This window comes from Geotrypetes seraphini, chromosome 12 (assembly GCF_902459505.1).
Source record: "Geotrypetes seraphini chromosome 12, aGeoSer1.1, whole genome shotgun sequence".
Classification (NCBI taxonomy): domain Eukaryota; kingdom Metazoa; phylum Chordata; class Amphibia; order Gymnophiona; family Dermophiidae; genus Geotrypetes; species Geotrypetes seraphini.
The window spans coordinates 55,373,849-55,393,032 of NC_047095.1; the positions used below are offsets into that span (position 1 = coordinate 55,373,849).

A 19,184-nucleotide genomic window follows, 5' to 3' on the forward strand; every position below is an offset into this window, starting at 1 on the left:
GGCATAAACATGCGTCTCCTTCCAGACATCCATCGGTGGCGTCCACACCATCGATGCATTCTAAGCATTGACACACAGAGACATGCTCGCCATATTTACAAGTGGGTCTCCCAGACAAGTGCCTCATTGAGGTCACCAATGCATAGACACCCCACAGCACCTTCTGTACCGATGACATGCATGGTACCAGTGTCCTCTCCTAGAACAGGTAGGAGAGCTCTTACAAAGAGAGTTGCCTAGCATACTGCAAATCAAGCAGCTCAAGCCCCTTCTGTGACACAGCCAGTAACAGCCCAGTCCAAACAGTGCACTAAGCAGTCCTCAAGGGCCAGGTCTCATACTCTCCATCGAGGAGACAAACATTATCTTGGCATTGAAGTACTTTTTCTCACTCTACATCAGGGGTGTCAAAGTCCCTCCTTGAGGGCCGCAATCCATTCGGGCTTTCAGGATTTCCCCAATGAATATGCATGAGATCTATTTGCATGCACTGCTTTCATTGTATGCTAATAGATCTCATGCATATTCATTGGGGAAATCCTGAAAACCCGACTGGATTGCGGCCCTTGAGGAGGGACTTTGAAATGCTCTACATCGAATCAACATCATAGACCATCTAGAAGTACCTCTCAGTGTTCTCCTCGATGCTACACTATATGCCTAGAACAACCAGTCTGGTTCGGTACGTCGACCTCCATCTCCGGCAGTATTCAAATAAAGGCTCAAAGCCCACTTTTTCAAAACTGTTTTTAAGTCCTAACCCCACCAACTTGTAAAGCACCATTTCTGTCTGTCATTCCATCTGTAGTCCTTGTCCCTCTCTACCTCTTTCATCCTTTTGTATTTACATGAACTGTATATATTTGTTCACCATTTTTGTCAGGTGTGTCTGTCATAATTAGATTGTAAGCTCTTTCGTGTTTAATGTAGAATGCTGTGTGCGTCTGGTAGCGCTATATAAATAGTAGTAGTAGTATGCAGTGGCGTACCAGGGGAGGGGCGGGGGGGAGTCCGCCCCGGGTGCACGCTCCAAGGGGGTGCACAGCTGGCTGGATCCAGAACCTCCCGCGCTGCTGCAAACAGCACCTCAGCGTGGCTGCCGTACTTAGAGCAGAAAAAACAAGGAAGGCAACCAAGTCACATCAGGGTCTGTGAGGGGGAAGCTCAAAGTGTCTAACTTGGCTCACAACTTACAAACCAAATATAATGTAATATGTCAAAGAACATGTCACATTATATGATGCTATAGGGCGCTCTCAGTGTGAACCCTCAGTGATAGGAGCTCAGCTCCGACACTTCACTTCTGGGTCAAGGCCATAAGCCTCCACCCGCACACCATCATCGAGCGCCCTGTGTGTGCAGAAATCAAACCAATCAACAATCAAAGTGGGTAAATGAAACTCAACACAAACAACCTGAGCGACCCCCACACAAACCCTGCCAGCCAAACCCCCTCAAAAAACTCACACAAAATCACAAACAAAGTCAAAAACCATACCAAAAAGTGAAAATCATATCCAAAAGAAACAATACTTATCCAAAACTGTCACACAACGGAAAAAACCGCGCCAGGAGGAAAGGTTCAACCGCGCTGGTTTCGGGAGGAGCCCTTCTTCAGGAACCTGACCTCCAACAGAACACAAGCAGAGAGGAAGGCTGGAGGGCGGGGACCCCGTAACTGGCCTAGTTCCATATTTAATATTATTTTCTGATTCTAAATCTTCTGTGTTCATCCCACGATACTTTGAACTCAGTCACAGTTTTACTCTCCACCACCTCTCTCGGGAGCGCATTCCAGGCATCCACCACCCTCTCCGTAAAGTAGAATTTCCTAACATTGCCCCTGAATCTACCACCCCTCAACCTCAAATTATGTCCTCTGGTTTTACCATTTTCCTTTCTCTGGAAAAGATTTTGTTCTACGTTAATACCCTTTAAGTATTTGAACGTCTGAATCATATCTCCCCTGTCTCTCCTTTCCTCTAGGGTATACATATTCAGGGCTTCCAGTCTCTCCTCATACGTCTTCTGGCGCAAGCCTCCTATCATTTTCGTCGCCCTCCTCTGGACCGCCTCAAGTCTTCTTGCGTCTTTCGCCAGATACGGTATCCAAAACTGAACACGATACTCCAAGTGGGGCCTCACCAATGACCTGTACAGGGGCATCAACACCTTCTTCCTTCTACTGACTACGCCTCTCTTTATACAGCCCAGAATCCTTCTGGCAGCAGCCACTGCCTTGTCACACTGTATTTTCACCTTTAGATCTTCGGACACTATCACCCCAAGGTCCCTCTCCCCGTCCATGCATAGGCAAAGGTGTTTTCTGTGTTCTGTGTGTTCAGAAAGACACAGAACACAGGATTGAACATCCACATGGTAGTGTCCGACAAAGGAATACAGAGAAGACCAAACTGCAGCCTTGCAAATATCCAATGGAGGCACTAGAGAAGACTCAGCCCAAGAAGCTGCCTGACCCCTAGTGGAATGAGCCTTTAGAAATTTTGGAACAGGCTTCTGCTTCAGAAGATAAACGGAAGCAATAGTCTTCTTGATCCTGCGCGCAATAGTAGCCTTAGAAACGCCATCCCCCTTTCTATCCTGTCCTCCCAGTAGCTCAGAATGGCAGTCTCAGTAGCTTAGCTATGCTCCGCTCCTATTGAGAAGATGTAAAGCAGGAGAAACAAATCCACAAACTCAAACTATTGAGGACATTTTTAAAGCAGCCACCTGCGTCCTCAATTTATACCTTCACATTTCACTACTGTTTGGAGAATCATTCCAGTTCTACAAAATTTATTCTCTGTATAGAGGCCAATTCCCCCCCAACCCTTTACTTTTCAGCTAGGAAGTACCACATGTGAGAATATACTGCTTGCTTGTTAGGGGACTTTGAGAAAATGTAAATAGCCCTGTGACATGTAATTTATGGACTTTGTTTTCATCCCCAGAGAACCACAGTGAAGAGAACTTGTATTAAGTCTCTCCCCAGCGTCCTTGTGATCCATCTCATGCGGTTTGGCTTTGACTGGGAAAGTGGACGCTCCATTAAATACGATGAGCAGATACGGGTAATCATGACTACAGCACTTGAAACAACTGATTGTTATCCAAGCTTAAAACCAAAGCTGTCACTACATACATAATAAAGATTGTACTGCACATATCTACCTTTAAATTAGATTCTAAACCCCATTTGCATAAGAACATAAGCAGTGCCTCTGCTGGTTCAGACCGGAGGTCCATCGCGCCCAACAGTCTGCTCACACGGTGGCCCATCAGGTCCAGGACCTGTATAATAATCCTCTATCTATACCCTTCTATCCCCTTTTCCTTCAGGAAATCATCTAATCCCTTCTTGAAACCTAATAGTGTACTCTGTCCTATCACACCTTCTGGAAGCGCATTCCAGGTGTCCACCACCCTTTGGGTGAAGAAGAACTTCCTAGCATTGGTTCTGAATATGTCCCCTCTCAATTTTTCCGAATGCCCTCTCATTCTTGTAGTTTTTGAAAGTTTGAAGAATCTGTCCCTCTCCACTTTCTCCATGCCCTTCATGATCTTGTAAGTCTCTTTCATGTGCCCTCTAAGTCTCCGTTTTTCTAGGGAAAAGAACCCTAGCTTCTCCAATCTTTCAACATATGAAAGGTTTTCCATACCTTTTATCAAGCGCGTTGCTCTTTTCTGAACCCTCTCGAGCATCGCCATATCCTTCTTAAGGTACGGCGACCAATATTGGATGCAGTACTCCAGATGTGGGCGCACCATTGCCCGATACAATGGCAGGATAATGTCCTTCGTTCTGGTTATAATACTTTTCTTGATAATACCTAGCATTTTGTTTGCCTTCTTAGAGGCCGCTGCGCACTGTGCCGACGGCTTCATTGTTTTGTCCACCAGTACCCCTAAAGTCCTTCTCTTGGCTACTTTCACCCATTACCAGCCCTCCCATCGTATAGCTGTACATCGGGTTTTTGTTTTCTACCTGTAAGACTTTACATTTCTCTACATTAAACTTCATCTGCCATTTATTTGCCTACTCTCCCAGTTTGTTCAGTTCCCTTTGTAAATATTCACAATCCTCCTTAGTCCTAACCAGTGTTCCCGCTAAGCTGCGCTGACGTGCGCTGGCGCACAAAATAATACATCGCAGCGCACAAGTTTCTCGTCACAGCGCACACACCACCACGCTGCCAACATTCAAACCTAGCGCGCAAAATTACCGGGGCGACGTCAGGAGAAGCGTTCCAATTTGGCAGCGGGGGAAGCTCCAGTGCTTCTCTCCAACGTCCGGCTAACGCGTTGTGCGGAGAAGCCAGCCCGACACACCGAGCAATGTCCGTGACGTGGGCCAATGGGAGAGAGGCCGGAAGAGGTGGTTGTAAACAGTTGCAGTGTGGTGGGAGGGGAGCTCGGAATCGCAGCCAGCATGCTGCAGCTGAAGGACTCGGAGAGCAGCCCCACGGCCCTTCTGCCAACTGAGGCCAATAGCATGGAGGTGCCCTTTACTCCCCCGCCCCCCCCCCCAGCTCCACCCTACGGTCCTTAAACATTCGCGACCCGACCCTGAAGGAGTACTTCCTGTTCCGGCTGCTACTGCTCTCTGCCGCCAGCCTCCTGCTCATCTCAACCGGTGCCGGTGTCCGCTGGAGGTAAGGGTTTGGAGGTGGGCCGCGAGGTCCCACTATCTGGATAAATATCCCAGATAAACTTAGGACTGCAAAAACAAAATCTGCCCTACCGTTAGCCAGTAACATTTCCAGATAGAAATAGTACAGTCCACTCTGCATGAATATTCAGTGCTGTTTGCTTCCCAAATTGCAGCACTATTTAATCTGTGATTAAATGAAATGTCACGGCTGATGTGTACAACAAACGCCAACTGCAGTGTTTAAATATTGACTTCGTAAAAATCAGATGAAAACAGAGAGAGAGAAGGACCAAACATGGGAGGGCGGGACTTGTTAGTGTTAAAACAAAGGAACCAGCTGCAAGAAATGAAGCATGTTGAGAGTTTGGGGATATAGTCATTGGGTGAGATCTGGAAACCTCCTTGTGTAAGAGAAATTGTTCATTTTAACCGCATCCTCAAACAGCTTTATATTACACGCGTCGCAAAGGTAAGGGGAGGCTGGGGGAGGAATCGGACGTCAGGGTGGGGGTGCTACAAAACTGAGGCCGCACGAGCGCCATTGTTTATCTATACATGCATGAAGCAAGTTCTTTTCAAGAATTAATGCGTTGTTTTGTGTTCTTAAAAATATTATTTAACGTTATTTAATTTAGCGTGTAGGCCTAAAATTCCTTTGAATACCTCGTCCTCATGTATCAGCAACTTTGACAACATATTTATTTGGCTCATAACTTGCTGGCGCCCGATATTTTTAGCTCACAGTGAAAAAAGTTTGCTCACAACACCCGCCCGCTTAGAGGGAACACTGGTCCTAACCCCACTAAAAAGTTTTGTGTCATCTGCGAATTTTATAACTTCGTACCTCATCCCTGTGTCTAGGTCATTAATAAATATATTGAACAGCAGCAGTCCAAGTACCGACCCCTGCGGAACACCACTCATGGCCCTTCCCTAAGTAGGAGTTGGGACATTCCAATTCCCTATTTCACTGTGCTAAACACAGAGCCTTTTTGTAAAACAGGCAAAGGGACACAGGCAGGGAGAGCATCAATTTGACAGACCACACCCTAAAAAAGAGCAGCATCATATGGGCTTTGTAACAAACATTTTCTGGCACTTCTCGTACATGTGCAAATGCTGGATTTCATAAGACTTGCACGTATAAGAGGAACCAGTTGTGAAATAAGTCTCTCTGAATTTTTAAAATGGTGTTAGACACCATTGAGGCACACACTGGTTAAGACCCCAAGTCCAAATGAGCAGGTAGCTGATACTTATGCATGGAGCAGATGTAAATTGTTTTAAGACACATGTATTCCCATTGCAGAATAGAAAATACACATGGCTTTTTCATCCACCTAAATACAAAAAACACTTTCACCAAAAGGAAAAAATGAAGGTATATAATGAACACAAGCAAAGACCAGTCTATTCGGAGGAAAAAGCCTCAGACAGGGGCCCACCCACCTCCACAATGGTGGAATAACGGTGTTCAGGCGATCACTTCACTGGCATAAAACCTCCTTCTATAGTGGTCATAGCAATGTGTTTAAAAATTATTTTCACTTATATTTTTTTGCTTTCAAATTTGAATGGTAAGAGAAGATAGTGACTTAACTTTCTCCTAAGGAGAAAGTTAAGTCACTATCTTCTCTTACCATTCAAATTTGAAAGCAAAAAAATATAAGTGAAAATAATTTTTAAACACATTGCTATGACCACTATAGAAGGAGGTTTTATGCCAGTGAAGTGATCGCCTGAACACCGTTATTCCACCATTGTGGAGGTGGGTGGGCCCCTGTCTGAGGCTTTTTCCTCCGAATAGACTGGTCTTTGCTTGTGTTCATTATATACCTTCATTTTTTCCTTTTGGTGAAAGTGTTTTTTGTATTCATTGTGATATTCACCATATCCGAGTTTTTGTGTTTTTCATCCACCTAAGCCACATCCATAATACACCTCTTAAAATTTCTTCAGTGGCATCTACATTTGTAAATCCCACTATTCCCACTATGAATGCCCTGCATGGAATCAAAAATGAGCACCTTAGTGTGTCGGTGAATATTTTTCTGGCTTGCTCCAATCCTCTGGTTTCCTTTTACTGCAGTTCCCCTGGATTCTTAATATGGAGCCCTACACCGTGTCTGGCATGGCTCGGCAGGATTCTTCCTCTGAAGTAGGTGACAACGGAAGAAACACTGATATGGGAAGTGGAGGTTCCCCACGCAAGAAAGTTGCACCAACAGAAAACTATGAGCTCGTGGGTGTAATTGTGCATAGTGGCCAGGCTCATGCAGGGCACTATTACTCCTTTATAAAGGACAGGAGGTAATGAGAGAACCTGCATGCACTACTTTTGTTACCACATTTGTAAGGCAATAATTATACTGTTAAATCATACCAGAGGTTATGTACAAATATTAACCTAAAATTGTTTTCATTGCTAGTGCAGATCTGAAGCTTAGCTAGGGTTACGAGATGTCTGAGTTTTCACTGGACATGTCCTCTTTTTGAGGGCTTCATCGGGCATCCGCACAGCTTTTTCATTTTTCTGCTTTTGTCTGGATTTTGTGGATGGCAAGAAGAAATGCACATGGGGCCACTCCGCTGAAGCATGCGCTGCGACTGTTGGCTGTGCCAGTCCTCTGACCCGGAACAAGAATTAACGTTAGAGAGGACAAAGGAGTGGCACAGCCAATAATACGTGCTTCAGCAGAGCGGTCCAGCATGGGAAGCAGCAGCGGGAGGGAAGAGAAGCCAAGGTAACACAGGAAAGGGGAAAGGAAAAGGGGGGGGAACAACTGTATCGAAAAGAAGGGAGACGCTGGTTGGAAGGATGGGCGGAGAAAGGGGGTCATACCAAATGGAAGAGAAAAGGGGACCCCGAATGGAAAGGGGTAGAAAAAAGATGCTGGATGGAAAGATGGGGGTGAGAGAGGGGGGGTCATACAAAATGGAAGGATGGGAGAGAAAAAGGAGACCCTGGATGGAAATGGGGTAGAGGGAGGCGCTGGATGGTGGGAGAGAGAGGGAGTCATGCTAATTGGAAGGATGGGAGAGAAAAAAGGGATCATGGATGGAAAAGGGGGAAGGGAGGACATGCTAAATGGAAGGATAGGGAAAGAAAAAGGGGACCCTGAGTGAAAAGGGATAGAGTGAGAATAATGAATGAAAGGATAAGGGAGAGGGAAGGGGAATGTGCTAAATGGAAAGGTGAGAAGAGGGAAAGGTGACATACTGAATAAAAAATGGACAAAGACAAGATGCTGGATGGAAGGATGGGGAGAGGGGGAAAGAAGGGAGTTGCTTGATTGAAGGATGGGGGATGCATGCTAAATGGAAAGATAGGGAGAGAAAATGGGTACATGCTGGATGGAAGGGTGGGGAGAGGGGAGATGCTGGATAGAAGCGAGGAGAGACCTGAGAGAGAGAGGGGGGAGATACCGGATTGAAGGGAGAAGAGAGAGGACATGTTGAGTGGAAGCTAGAGACTGGGGAATAAAAGAAAGGTGAATGAGAGGTATGGTGTGAGAGAAAAGAGAAAGCTGTAGGTAAAGAGTAAACAGAGGGACATTGAAGGCTACAAATATATAGTAAGAATGAATGGAGGGAGAAAAATAAATTGAACGCTAAGAGGGAAAAAAACAGTGTTAGAGATGGATGTAGTAGTAAAGGAGATGAAGAAGATAGGCGAGAGAAATGACATATGAACATAAAACCTGGTATGAGAGTTGAGAAGACAGAGGAAAGCAGAAGGCAATGATTGGGACCAACATGATTAGAAAAATTAGATGGCTAGACAACAAAGGTAGAAAAAAGAATTGTATTTTTAATTTAGTATAAAGTACAAAACTTACAAGTGAAAATCTGATATATCATGGGGGAGAGGGTGGGGGCAGCACAAGAAAGAATGGGGGGTTATCATGGAGGGCAAGTCTCATAGGGTGCAATTATAGCTTGCTATGGCCTTGACTGCACGCAGCCGGCAGCCACCTAGAAGAGTGGGGGGAGAAGAGACAGCCATACTTATCATACAGTGGTGCCACCTAGTTGTCACTTTTTAAAATCCACAATTGCAGGATTCCTGAAGGAGCCTTGGTGCATGCATAATCCCTGACTGGAACCATTTGCTTCAGTTCACTGGGCTAAAATTGAAAGGGGATTTGAATTAGGGGAAAAATTTCATGAAAGCTTATAGTGTCAAATCCCTCTTATGATTCTGATTGAGGCCCAAAATTACCAAAGTTAAAATAGATTAGAACTTGATGAACTGTGGTTCGGACCTACACTGTACTTCTCTGATGAATGACAGAAAGATGTCTGTATTTTTCCAAATGTTTGCTCTAATATCTGTAATTTGTCTTACTTTTGATCCTTAGGGGATGTGGAAAAGGCAAGTGGTACAAATTTAATGACACAGTTGTGGAGGAATTTGACTTGAATGATGAAACAATGGAGTATGAGTGTTTTGGTGGCGAGTATAGACCTAAAGTCTATGATCAATGTAAGTATTTACAGGTGTTTGTTTTACTGATTCAGTATTAGGCCGTTTTTATTGCTGGGATTTAATATATTAGATTTATATTGTTTTGACTCTAGCATTTTGACTGTATTCATCTTGAGAGCTTAGTTAAATAAATGGTATATACTGAAGAACCAAGGCCAGTACTGGGCAAATTTGCATGGTCTGTGTCCATATATAGCTATTTGGTTGAGGATGGGCTGGGATGGTTTAGATGGGCTGGAGTGAGCTTTGCTGGAACCTAAGCATAGTACTGGGCAGAGCTAGGAAAAAGGACAATTTAAATTAAATCAGTAATTTAAAGAGACGGTAGGGTTGGGCAGACTGAATGGACCATTTGGGTCTTTATCTGCCGTCATTTATTATGTGCTCTTTTATGCTGACTGAAATAAATTTTCATTATTTTAAAGTGGTAGCACAAATAAATAATTCGTAAAGAGTTTGTCAGCCATTTTTAGTGCAAGTCTAGTAGCCATATTACTCCTGCAGAAAACTGGAGTATTAGTAGGTTGTGATAGCTTGTAAGAGACCCTAAAAAAAAACCCTCACAGAAGACAGAGTAAAGATGTGGGCTTGAAAATTGCTTTACTTTAATGTGGAAAATGTTTCTATTTCTAAAAAATTATTTCCTAAATTTTGTTAGTAACAATGAATGGATGCCAATGCAATATTAGGAGAATATGACAATTTCAAACTTGGAATTTGTTTCAGTATAACATTTAAGCTATTTAAAATGTCTTATTTATTCTTCTCTGTGCACCCCCCTCCCCCAGTCAAACATTTTAGTTCAACTACTTAACTAATATGAAGAATTTGCAATACAGCATGGGAAACGAATATGGTGAGGATTTTTTCCGTACTAAACATATAGGTCTAAAAACATGCCATATCGTTTTAAGGCATCAAGAAAGTTTGCATAGTAACATTTTTGTAGAGGAAATTTTAAGCTTGCGGACAGAGGGGGAACCCTCACTAGCTTCTGATCCAGCCGACTCGCAGGTTTCCCCGACAGCCACAGCGGGTAGTCAGCCGTGGGGAGGCCCGTGGTTCCCTCACTGCTGACACTGCTGGGGTTTCCCCAGCCATTGAGGCTGCTGGCGGGGACAAACCCGCTCTTCCCTTACCGCCAAAGGTACTGAGGTTTCCCTTACCAGTGCATCGGGTTTTTCTGGGGATATGGCAAACACTGGAAAAAAGTATGGATGACAGAGAGGTGTTTGATGTTTTCAGCAATATGTTTGGTACTGCAACTTTAAATCCACACCTAGTTTGTTTTTCATCATTGTGCATTTAACGCCAGGATCCAGATTGAGACAGTAATCTAAAGATGGTGTTTTCAATTTCATTCTCTTTAAGCCAACCCCTATCCTGATGTGCGTCGACGGTACTGGAATGCATATATGCTTTTCTACCAGAGAGTGTCAGACCAGAATTCTCCAGTTCTACCGAAGAAAAGCCGAGTCAGTGTTGTGCGGCAGGAAGCAGAAGATCTCACCCTGTGAGTATGTTTCCCCAGCAACATAGTGCCATTGAACTCTGTGGTAGTCACCAACTGTGATCTTTTGTACATGCAAAGTGTTATCACCACTGTCTGAAATCAAGGAAACCAGCCCTGCCTCAGATCTTCCATCACTACCCCTTGTACTGATTAAAACATGGCAGACTTACATAGAGAACCACCATGTAAGCATCTAACCTGCGATCCTTTATTGGAGCCTCTCTGAAATTTACTGCGTCATTTTATCTAATTAATTTTCTTTATTTGCAGGTCTGCTCCTTCGTCGCCAGAAATTTCACCTCAGTCGTCTCCCCGACTACACAGACCTAACAATGACCGTTTGTCTATTCTGACCAAGCTAGTCAGGAAAGGGGAAAAGAAGGGACTTTTTGTAGAGAAAATGCCTCTCAGGATATCTCAGGTACACCATAATTCAAGGAAAACTGGTGCAGATCCACCTTGGTGAGAATGTTCTACCGTTCTACTCCTTACCTTCTCTAGAAATCACCAATGATCTTCCATTGTAACCACCTTTTATAACTCTTTTGTAATCCGCCTTGAACTGCAAGGTAATGGCAGAACAGAAATCTCTAATGTAATGTAACTTCGAAGAGGGTCTTGAATTATGATGGAAAGTCTTCAGTATTCATCTGGTTTGAGGTGCAGCATGATAGATTTCTTTTTTTTTTTTAATTTTCTTTATTCTTTTTCAAACTTACATCAAGTGCACAAAAAGAACAACATGAAATATTATTGTATAACACTTGAACATCATACATTATATTCTTAATATGTAAATTATTTAAAAACCCCTCCCCCCACCCATCTTTCTATACATTCATTAAAATTATCATATTCCTTCAAAATTTCAATTTTGCTACATCTTATCTTCCAATCCCCCACCCCCCTATGTATATTATCAAAGAAAAATGATGCCTATTCACTACAAAAATCAACCATCGGTCTCCATATCTTTAAAAAAATTTTATAACTTCCTTTCTGTATTGCAATTGCTCTTTCCATCTTGTAAATATGACACAGGGAATTCCACCAAAACGTATAATTGAGATTACTATAATTTTTCCAGTTGTTAGTAATATGTTGCATAGCAACACCCGTCATTATCATCAAAAGCTTATTGTTATGTGCTGATAATTGACTTTTTTTCCTCATAGACATACGGAACAGAACAGTATCATATGATATTTCCACATGATTTTCCAATAAGCAATTTATTTGAGACCAAATTGAAATCCAAAAATTCCTAATGCAGGGGCATTTTTTTTTTTCTTCCTCTCTACCTACTATTTTAAGTTCTTGTAAACCGTGTCGAGCTCCATACTCATGGAGATGATGCGGTATATAAATTTAAGGTTTAGATTAGATTAGATTAGATTAGATTAGGGGCAATAAAAAATTAGATGATCCAAAGTCCCCACTTCTAGATTACAGTGCCAGCATCTATTAGATTTAGAGCTATCCAACTTTTGTAAACGAACTGGGGTCCAAAAAGCTCTATGTAATAAAAAGAACCAAGTTTGTCTCATAGATGCTGACACTGTACATCTCATTCTCCAAGACCAAATTCGTGGCCATTGAGAAGCAGAAAACTAGATTTCTTTTTGTTGCAGTGGCACTTTGGTGCTGTTTACACTTAATTTCCTAACAGGACACTTGTGTGAGAAGTCCATCAGGTGCTTATTTGACATAATGGTAAGATAGGCTCCTGTGTGCCTTTACAAAATAGGCCTTCAAAGTCAGCCCCTGTAGAATGCAAGTGCGAATGCACGCATTTTCGTCTGTCCTGAAACTGGTGCAGATGTGTGCATATATGTATGGAAGTGTGGCATATTTTATAAAGCAAAAACTAAAATATTATATAGAGTATAACCAGAAAATAGGCTAAGCACATTAGCAATTATATCAATAGAGACTGCACAAGTTTCAAATAGTGGCGAAAAAAAGACCTCAGATATTGTGCTCCAACAAGTCCCAACTTCATGAGACTGAATATATGTTATATATAGGAGCTTCTCCAATCATTGGTCAAAAAAACTCCACTTTTAAGTATATCACTCTATTGCAGACAAACTGGACAAAAGGTACTTTATAAAGGTATCACGCTTAGGACTTCAGTCATTTGGGAAAAAAATTGGACTATTATGGCTGTTGGGCTTTTTGAGAATGAGAGATAAAGAATACAGTTGCTTTCTTTTTTCTTTTTTTTTTTTCCCATTATTTTTTATTTTCAAATTTTTCATAAAGTGAACAAAATATTAAAGTACAATTGATGAATATACAATATCACTTTTATATCTAATACATCATTTTTCTAAATATATTTTCCCCCTCTCCCTCCCCCCACCCTTCTATTACTTTTTCAATCATATATTACATATTATATATCATATTATATCATTTTATGTAAAACTTATTTTCACTACCTTCCCTCTATGTGTGTCACAAAAAAGTTATTAAAAGGAAGAAAAGAAGAAGAAAAATTCTATTGTTTATTCATTGCAATATTTTGTCAATGGCCCCCATATTTTTATAAATTTGTTATATGTCCCTCTTTGTATTGATATTGTTCTTTCCATTTTAAATATATAACATATTGTATTCCACCAAAATGTATAATTTAGGTTATTATAATTCTTCCAATTATTGGTTATATGTTGAATGGCAACCCCTGTCATAATTAATAAAAGCTTGTTATTTTCTGGTGAAATTTGACTTTTTTTCCTCATCATCATTCCAAATAATATTGTATCATATGATATTGCAATATGATTTTCCATCAATTTATTAATTTGTGGCCAAATTGAATTCCAAAAAGTTTTAATGTAGGGACAATGATACAATAAATGATCTAATGTCCCTGGTTCTAGATTACAGTGCCAGCATTTATTGGACTTAGAACTGTTTAATTTTTGCAAACGTGTAGGGGTCCAAAAAGCTCTATGTAATAAAAAGAACCAAGTTTGTCTCATAGATGCTGACACTGTACATCCCATTCTCCAAGACCAAATTAGTGGCCATTGAGATGCATTAATCTGATGTCCAATCTCAATGCTCCAAATATCTCTTAGACCATTTTTTGGTTTTTTATTCAAATATCCAGATATTAATTTATACCACAATGCGGCTTGATGTCCTTGGAAGTCTGCTTGAAAACATAAGAACTTTAAACTATATTGATTATTTAATGTTTTCCATTCAGGGAACCCAACCTGAATGGCCTGCTTCAATTGCAACCATTTAAAACTTTGTGTTTTATTAAGACCAAATCTATGTTGCAATTGTGAAAAATCCAGCAGTTTACCTTCTGAAATAACATCGTCTAGAGATCTAATGCCTGCAATAATCCAGTTCTTCCAAAGGATTTGAACTCCGCCTATTTTGATCTTGGAGTTTATCCATAGAGATTGATTAGTTGATTTGTTTATTGGGATAGGTGTTAATTTACTAATAAACCTCAATGTTTTCCAAGTATCCATTAATATTTTATTTTCTCTGTATCTTCTAGGTATGTTAATACTTGGCAGATGAACTAAATTTAGGGGAAACATAAGGCGCCATTCCAAATATAACCAATCTGGTGCATTATCTATAAGTTCTGGGAGGATCCAATACATACCCTGACGTAAAATATAGGCTTGATGGTACCTATAAAAATTTGGAAAATTTACCCCTCCTTCCCTAATTGATTTTTGCAAAGTTACTAAAGCTATTCTAGGTGTTTTACCAAGCCAAAGAAATTTTGTTAAAATACTATTTAGCTTTTTATAAAAGGACCCCTGAAAATAAATAGGTATCATACTCATTTGGTAGCAAACTACAGGCAAGATCATCATTTTAATAGTTTGAACTCTCCCCCACCAAGAAAGATGTAACGGATTCCATTGCTCACATAACTCTGTAACTCTTTTCAATACAAATTTTTCATTTTCTTTTACTGTATCTTCAATTGTATTTTTAACTTGAATGCCAAGATATTTAAATCCTTCTTCTTTCCATATAAACGGAAAAGCATCAAATAATCCTTTTACACAATGAACATTTAAAGGTATAATTTCAGATTTATTCCAATTAATTTTATAACCTGAAAATTTGCTAAACTTATTAATTAATTCCAATAGAGAAGATAAGGTAGATTCTGGATTTCTCAAATAAAGCAAAATATCATCAGCATAAGCCGAAATTTTGTATTCCATATCTGAATATGGAATACCCTGTATCTCCTCCGTTTGCTGTATTGCTAGCAGTAAGGGTTCTAATACAACATCAAATAATAAAGGAGATAAAGGACAGCCCTGTCTAACTCCCCTTTGCAATTGAAAACCATCAGATATCATATTATTAATATTTAATCTTGCAATCGGGAAGCTATACAAAGTTTTTACCATTTGTATAAATCCAGAACCTATACCAAACCATTCTAATGCCTGATACATAAAATCCCATTCTACCCTATCAAACGCTTTTTCTGCATCCAATGAAACTGTAAAAGTCGGTTCATCCATTTTTTTTGATAAATTTAACATATGAAACAATAATCTAGAGTTATTAGAGGAATGTCTTTTAGCAACGAAACCCGTTTGATGCATATCTATAATGTGTGGAAGAGCTTTGGCTAATCTCAAAGCCAAAATTTTCGCCAAAAGTTTATTATCCACATTTATCAAAGATATAGGCCTGTAATCTGAAACCAAAGTAGGATCTTTATTTGGCTTAGGCAAAACTATTATTATTGATTCAGCCATAGTATCTTTAATATCACCTTTTATAAGTTGTGTCTGATATAAATTTAGTAAATATGGGGAAAGGACATTTTGAAATGTTTTATAAAATTCTACTGTATAACCATCACCACCTGGAGCGGATCCAACTCTAAGAGATCTCAATGCTGTTTCTAATTCTTTTAATGATATAGGTTCATCTAAGCTCCGTTTTATATGATCAGGAACCTTCGGTCCATTAATTAAATCTAAAAAATTTTTACCATCTTTTTGTCTCTCAAAATAAGGCTCGGAAGAATATAGTTCTTTATAAAATTTTAGAAATTGTTTTAAAATTATATTTGTTTGATTTGTTATTATACCATTATCATCTTTTATTCCATTTATATTAGTTCTTCTTTTTTTTGCTTTAAGATAATTTGCCAATAATCTTCCCGCCTTATTAGAATTTCCATAATACATTGCTTGCTTGGAAAACAAATCTCTTCTTATCATTTTTGAAGTTAATTCATTATATTTACCTTTTGCTTTCAAAAGAGCTTGCAAAACTTCATATTCCCATTTACTTACCAATTTAGCTTCTAATATTTTTATTTCTTTTTCTAATTCTATATATTGTATATTAATCTGTTTCCTAATAAAAGCTGAATATGATATAATATTACCTCTCATAGTTGCTTTAAATGCATCCCATACATTCTCAATAGATGTATCCTTCACTAAATTTATTTGAAAGAAATCATTAATTTGTGTTTTAAAATTTTCCAAAAATTTGTCATCCACAAGCAATGCATTATCAAATCTCCAAAGCGGTCTACCATTCTCTAATTGATCTAATTGTAATTCTATCCATACTCCCGCATGATCCGAAATAATAATAGGATCTATGGAAGCTTTAATCACCTGTTGTACTATATTTGTTGAAACAAAAACATAATCTATTCTTGAAAATGATTTATGAACCTGTGAAGAAAATGAAAATTCCTGATCATCAAAATGAAGAATACGCCATATATCTTTCAAATCACATGATTGAGCCAAATTATCTAAACCTAAAGATTTTATACTTTTACCTGGTTTTTTATCCAATAATGGATCCATTACAGCATTAAAATCTCCAGCCACCACTAAATTAGAAGCAGCCAGTGGTAACAACTTACTCTGTAACTTTTTAAAAAATTCTGATTGATTCGAATTAGGGGCATATATATTAAACAATGTCAGGGCATTATTTCCCATACTTATATCAATATGTATCCATCTTCCATGTGGATCTGAATTTATTACCTTAATCTTGACATTACATTTTTTATTTATAAGAATTGCTACCCCTGCTTTTTTACCCTCTGCTGGAGCAAAAAAACATTCTTTTACCCACCCACCCGTTAGTTTCTGTGATTCCTTTATATTAAGATGGGTCTCCTGCAGACAGTAAATATCCGCATTTTGCTTTTTTAAAAATGCTAATACTTTTTTCCTTTTGATTACATGATTCAGGCCATTGACATTAATAGAATATATCTTAAAAGACATTATATATTCTAATACTTATCATTATAATCTTTTTCCCTTCTTCTTTCATTTTTAAAATCCAAAAAATATTCTCTATGACACACATATTTACCCCTAAAAGTTGCTTTCTTTTTTCAACTGTTATGGTTGTGAGCTGTGAATGATATGGGACTGTGTCTAGGAAAAATGTGCTTAAAGACACATTTTTGCAAATTTTTTTGAAAACTGCAATAGAGTGATATACTTAAAGTGGAGGTTTATTTTTTACCAATACTTCCCCCCTCCCCTTATATCCTGCTTAATACAATTATTGCCATTAATCCTTCTACTGAATTCCATACGCCTTCTGTTTTCTTTTCTTCTGGTGTGGCGATTTAGATGGTGAGAGATGAAAATTTGAAGTTCATGAAGAACAGAGATGTATACAACAGTGACTATTTCAGCTTTGTTCTGTCGTTGGCTTCAGTGAATGCTGTAAGTAACTTCTCATTCTCATTTGACTCTGGTAGTAGGAAATTCTAGAAAGTGATCTTCCTTCCAGTACACAACTTTTGACTGTACAAGAATCTGGTTCCTGTGAAGGATTATCCTTTTCCAGTAGAATCCCTTAATGGCAAGCAGAGTTTTGTAAAACAGCAGTGTCTGCTTCTTGTGACAAATTCCACTGCACAGTATAGATTGTGTACGTACTGCCTTCATTGTATACAAATTTATCTCGTGTACATTCCTTTTTGGATGTCTTGAAAACCTGAGGAGCTGGTAGAGGGTGATCAAAACCGAAACAGTCCTCCCTCCCTCTCTTCCAAACCAAAGGAGTTCATCCTCATCCCGGCCTCCTTACCACCCTGGTGGTCTAGTGGCTAGTCAGGGTGAGAGCAATCCCCAGTTACTCCTGTCCTTTTGTCTCCACAGTCAATATGGCTGTCTTAACTTCCAGTGTCACTCACAGTATTGTTGCTAGAGGTCATAACTGCCATTTTGGGATTGGAGCCGGCACGAGTAGGAGTGACTATGGATCACTACTGCCCTGACTAGCCACTAGACCACCAGGGTGGTAAAGCAGACACATGAGTGGGGTGACTGTGGGTGGGTTTGGGATAAGGAGGGAGGAAGTGGGAGCTCCTTCGGTTCAGTCTGGGGAAACCAAAAAGTTTTGGTTTCGACAAAAAAATGTGCTAGTATTTTTGTCCATAACTGAAATAAGGCCAAATGCAGATTTCAGGCTGGTTTTGCTGCTGAAATTGAAATTTGCTCTGATGTAGTTGAAATACAATATTGTGGAAGCTTATCCGTGTTATGAAACTGATAGGATTCTGTGAGGGTAAGAGTGGAATATATGCACTGCTTTTAAATTCTATTAAAGACAGGTTAGAGAAATCTTGCAGTGCAGTTCTAGCATTGACTAGCAGACCAGGAATTTGTATTAAGCTCAGCATGTTACTCAGAAGATGTTACTCATAGAGTTGTGTGTAGTGCAGAGCAGGGCTGTGGAGTCGGAGTCGAGGAGTCGGAGGAAATTTCGGGTACCTGGAGTCGGAGTCTGAAGTACAAAAAACGAGGAGTCGGAGTCGGAACATTTATCTACTGACTCCATTTTTGAACTTGGCATACCAATCACGAGCGATTCTTTCAGCTATAGCACCCACTATATACACAGCACAAATGTTGCGAGCAGCTTCTGCGGCCTTAGAACCTTGATTAAAAGCAAAAAGAAGGTGGTGTCGAAAATGCTCATTTCTCTCAACTTGACATTCCATTTTAACAATCTGAAAATTAGCCAGTGCTGTGGAGTCGGAGTCGGAGGAAATTTCGGGTACCTGGAGTCAGAGTCTAAAGTACAAAAAACTGAGGAGTCGGAGTTGGAACATTTATCTACCGACTCCACAGCCCTGGTGCAGAGGGTGTTACGTTTTTTTAGCACTTGAGGGAAAAGTATTCAGCTCAGGAGACTTGTTATTCTGCTGTATATGAAAGAATCTGCAGCACTGTTAAAAGCCAAAGGGCTCGATATTCAGCCAGCGGCAATCAGTGTTTTGCTGACCACCACTGGTGTTACGTCTGGAAATCGAATGCCAGGCCATGACTGGGCTCCAGCATTGAGTTTCCAGGTTTATGGAGCCAGCAAAAACATAGTCGGTTAAGTGTCCTTAACTGGTTATGGTTAACTGTATAATGATGATTGCCTTGGCCGACCAAGTGCTGACTCTTCCTCTGGAATGCCCCCAAATTGGTACTAAGCAGACATTTTCATCATCACTACCTGTTAAGGTCTGTTGAACA

At 40.0% G+C, this 19,184-nt stretch overlaps 1 protein-coding gene across 3 annotated transcripts in view; it reads left to right on the forward strand.

Moving 5' to 3' along the window:
* Positions 1–19,184, forward strand: part of USP24 (ubiquitin specific peptidase 24) — a 245,365-nt gene that overhangs the window by 182,720 nt on the left and 43,461 nt on the right. For all 3 annotated transcript variants that reach the window (XM_033915761.1, XM_033915763.1, XM_033915762.1), the window contains exons 47-52: positions 2,952–3,071; positions 6,741–6,961; positions 9,013–9,137; positions 10,512–10,653; positions 10,924–11,074; positions 17,283–17,378. In XM_033915761.1, the coding sequence (XP_033771652.1) occupies positions 2,952–3,071; positions 6,741–6,961; positions 9,013–9,137; positions 10,512–10,653; positions 10,924–11,074; positions 17,283–17,378 (855 nt within the window). The remainder of the gene's footprint in view (positions 1–2,951; positions 3,072–6,740; positions 6,962–9,012; positions 9,138–10,511; positions 10,654–10,923; positions 11,075–17,282; positions 17,379–19,184) is intronic.